We start from the raw sequence: 445 nt of genomic DNA, 5'->3' as shown, positions 1-445 counted from the left end.
CGGCCACTACGACGTGGTAAGTGAGAGCCCCACACCACCCATGCACCCACCCTGGGTCTCTCTGGGGGTGCGCAGGTGGGAGCAAACCCCATCATGCCGGGTGGGAGGGAGACAGGGGTGTGGAATGATGCTGAGCCCCTGTACCACGTTGCTCCCCTGCAGTCGGAGATGCTGCTCCAGCACCAGTCCAACCCCTGCCTCATCAACAAGGCGAAGAAAACCCCCCTGGACCTGGCCTGTGAGTTTGGGCGATTGAAGGTGAGCACTGCGGGGCTCTGCCCTGCACCGGGCACTTCTCTGGGCACAGTTCTGGAGCTGGCTGGCTCCTCTGGGAGCAAAGCGCTGGGTCTGGCTGCGACCGCTCTCCCTCCACCACGAGCCTTGGAGCCCTGCCTCCTCCTGCGACTGGGCAAGACCAGATCCTGAACCTGGGAGCGGCAGGGGT

General features: G+C 64.5%; 1 protein-coding gene across 1 annotated transcript in view; it reads left to right on the top strand.

The window, feature by feature from the left end:
• CASKIN2 (CASK interacting protein 2) overlaps positions 1-445 on the top strand; it is an 11,384-nt gene that overhangs the window by 2,497 nt on the left and 8,442 nt on the right. Inside the window, exons 3-4 of the mRNA XM_009576531.1 lie at positions 1-16; positions 163-258. Of these exons, the coding sequence (XP_009574826.1) occupies positions 1-16; positions 163-258 (112 nt within the window). The remainder of the gene's footprint in view (positions 17-162; positions 259-445) is intronic.

The sequence above is a fragment of the Fulmarus glacialis genome, unplaced genomic scaffold (assembly GCF_000690835.1).
Source record: "Fulmarus glacialis isolate BGI_N327 unplaced genomic scaffold, ASM69083v1 scaffold6694, whole genome shotgun sequence".
Lineage (NCBI taxonomy): Eukaryota > Metazoa > Chordata > Aves > Procellariiformes > Procellariidae > Fulmarus > Fulmarus glacialis.
The sequence above is the reverse complement of the archived record's forward strand: the minus strand, read 5'-3'. Positions and strand labels throughout refer to the sequence as shown.